The following is a 1,051-nucleotide window of genomic DNA, read 5'->3' as shown; positions in this document are numbered from 1 at the left end:
TGCTGTCGTTGCTGCTGCTACGGCTACGCAAGGCTTCACAGAAGAACGCTTGCCAACGCTTGGACGGAAAGTGTGTGCTTATGTTGTGGAGAAGAAGGAAGACACCAGGTCAACGACGACGACGAAGCGACAGCAGCAACAACAAACAGCAGATGAATGATACTCCACGCTGACCAGTACTTTCACCCTCAACACCTCAACTACCAGAGAATCTTCTTCTGACGACACTAGCAACAGAAAACAGCAACCGCAGCACAACTTACTTCACACACCGTTTCCCCATTTCATCACCTGCCTCTTTTAGACAGGCACGCAGCGCTATGGTGAGTGTTNACACACCACAGTTTCCTTATTTCATCACCTGCCTCTTTTAAACAGGCACGCAGCGCTATGGTGAGTGTTCTACTTCTCCTCCGGGAGTTCTAAATCATCTTGGCACTAACCGACATTTACCTCATTCTTTACCCTAGGCTGCACCCGCCGAGGAGCCGGTGGTTCTGCCCATCGGCACCGAGGTGAGCGCCAAGTACAAGGGCGCCTTCTGCGAGGCGAAGATCAAGAAGGTGGAGCAGGTGGTGAAGTGCGGCGTCCGCCTGCGGAGCAACGGCCAGACGGTGACCATTCCCGAGACCGACCTGCAGGGTGGCTCGCGCAAGGTGGGCGGCGTGGTGGCCATCGTCCGGGGCGGCTCCTCTGGATCGGCCACGGCCGAAGAACGAACCGCCGCCGCCGTGGACCGCAAGCACGACGGCGAGGAGGGCATCATCACCAAGATCCTCGACCAGTCGCTCTACACTGTCGTCTTTGATGATGGCGACGAGAGGACGCTCAAGCGGACGTCACTCTGCCTCAAGTCAGGTAGGATTAGCTTTTGTTGCTTTTGTTTTGGTTGTTCTATTTGGGAACTTGCTAACATTTCTCTTTCTCTTTTCTCAGGTAAACACTTTGCCGAGAGCGACACGCTGGACAAGCTGCCGCTGACGCACCCCGAACACTTCGGCAACCCGGTCAATTTGGGCCGCAGTAGGCGGCGACGACACGCCTCCTCGCT

At 55.8% G+C, this 1,051-nt stretch overlaps 1 protein-coding gene across 1 annotated transcript; it reads left to right on the top strand.

Annotated features, from left to right (window-relative positions):
* Positions 1-470: 470 nt before the first annotated feature.
* Positions 471-1,023, top strand: LOC108357749 (AT-rich interactive domain-containing protein 4A-like; the record flags this gene model as incomplete). The annotated part of the gene is made up of 2 exons (XM_017608816.1): positions 471-858; positions 937-1,023. Coding segments are annotated over 2 exons (475 nt in total), but the record flags the coding sequence as incomplete, so codon positions are not given.
* Between the last annotated feature and the right edge of the window lie 28 nt (positions 1,024-1,051).

Source organism: Rhagoletis zephyria, unplaced genomic scaffold (assembly GCF_001687245.7).
Source record: "Rhagoletis zephyria isolate East Lansing unplaced genomic scaffold, Rhagoletis_zephyria_1.1 Rzeph_scaffold_83618, whole genome shotgun sequence".
NCBI lineage: Eukaryota > Metazoa > Arthropoda > Insecta > Diptera > Tephritidae > Rhagoletis > Rhagoletis zephyria.
This window is presented reverse-complemented; position numbering and strand designations above follow the sequence as displayed.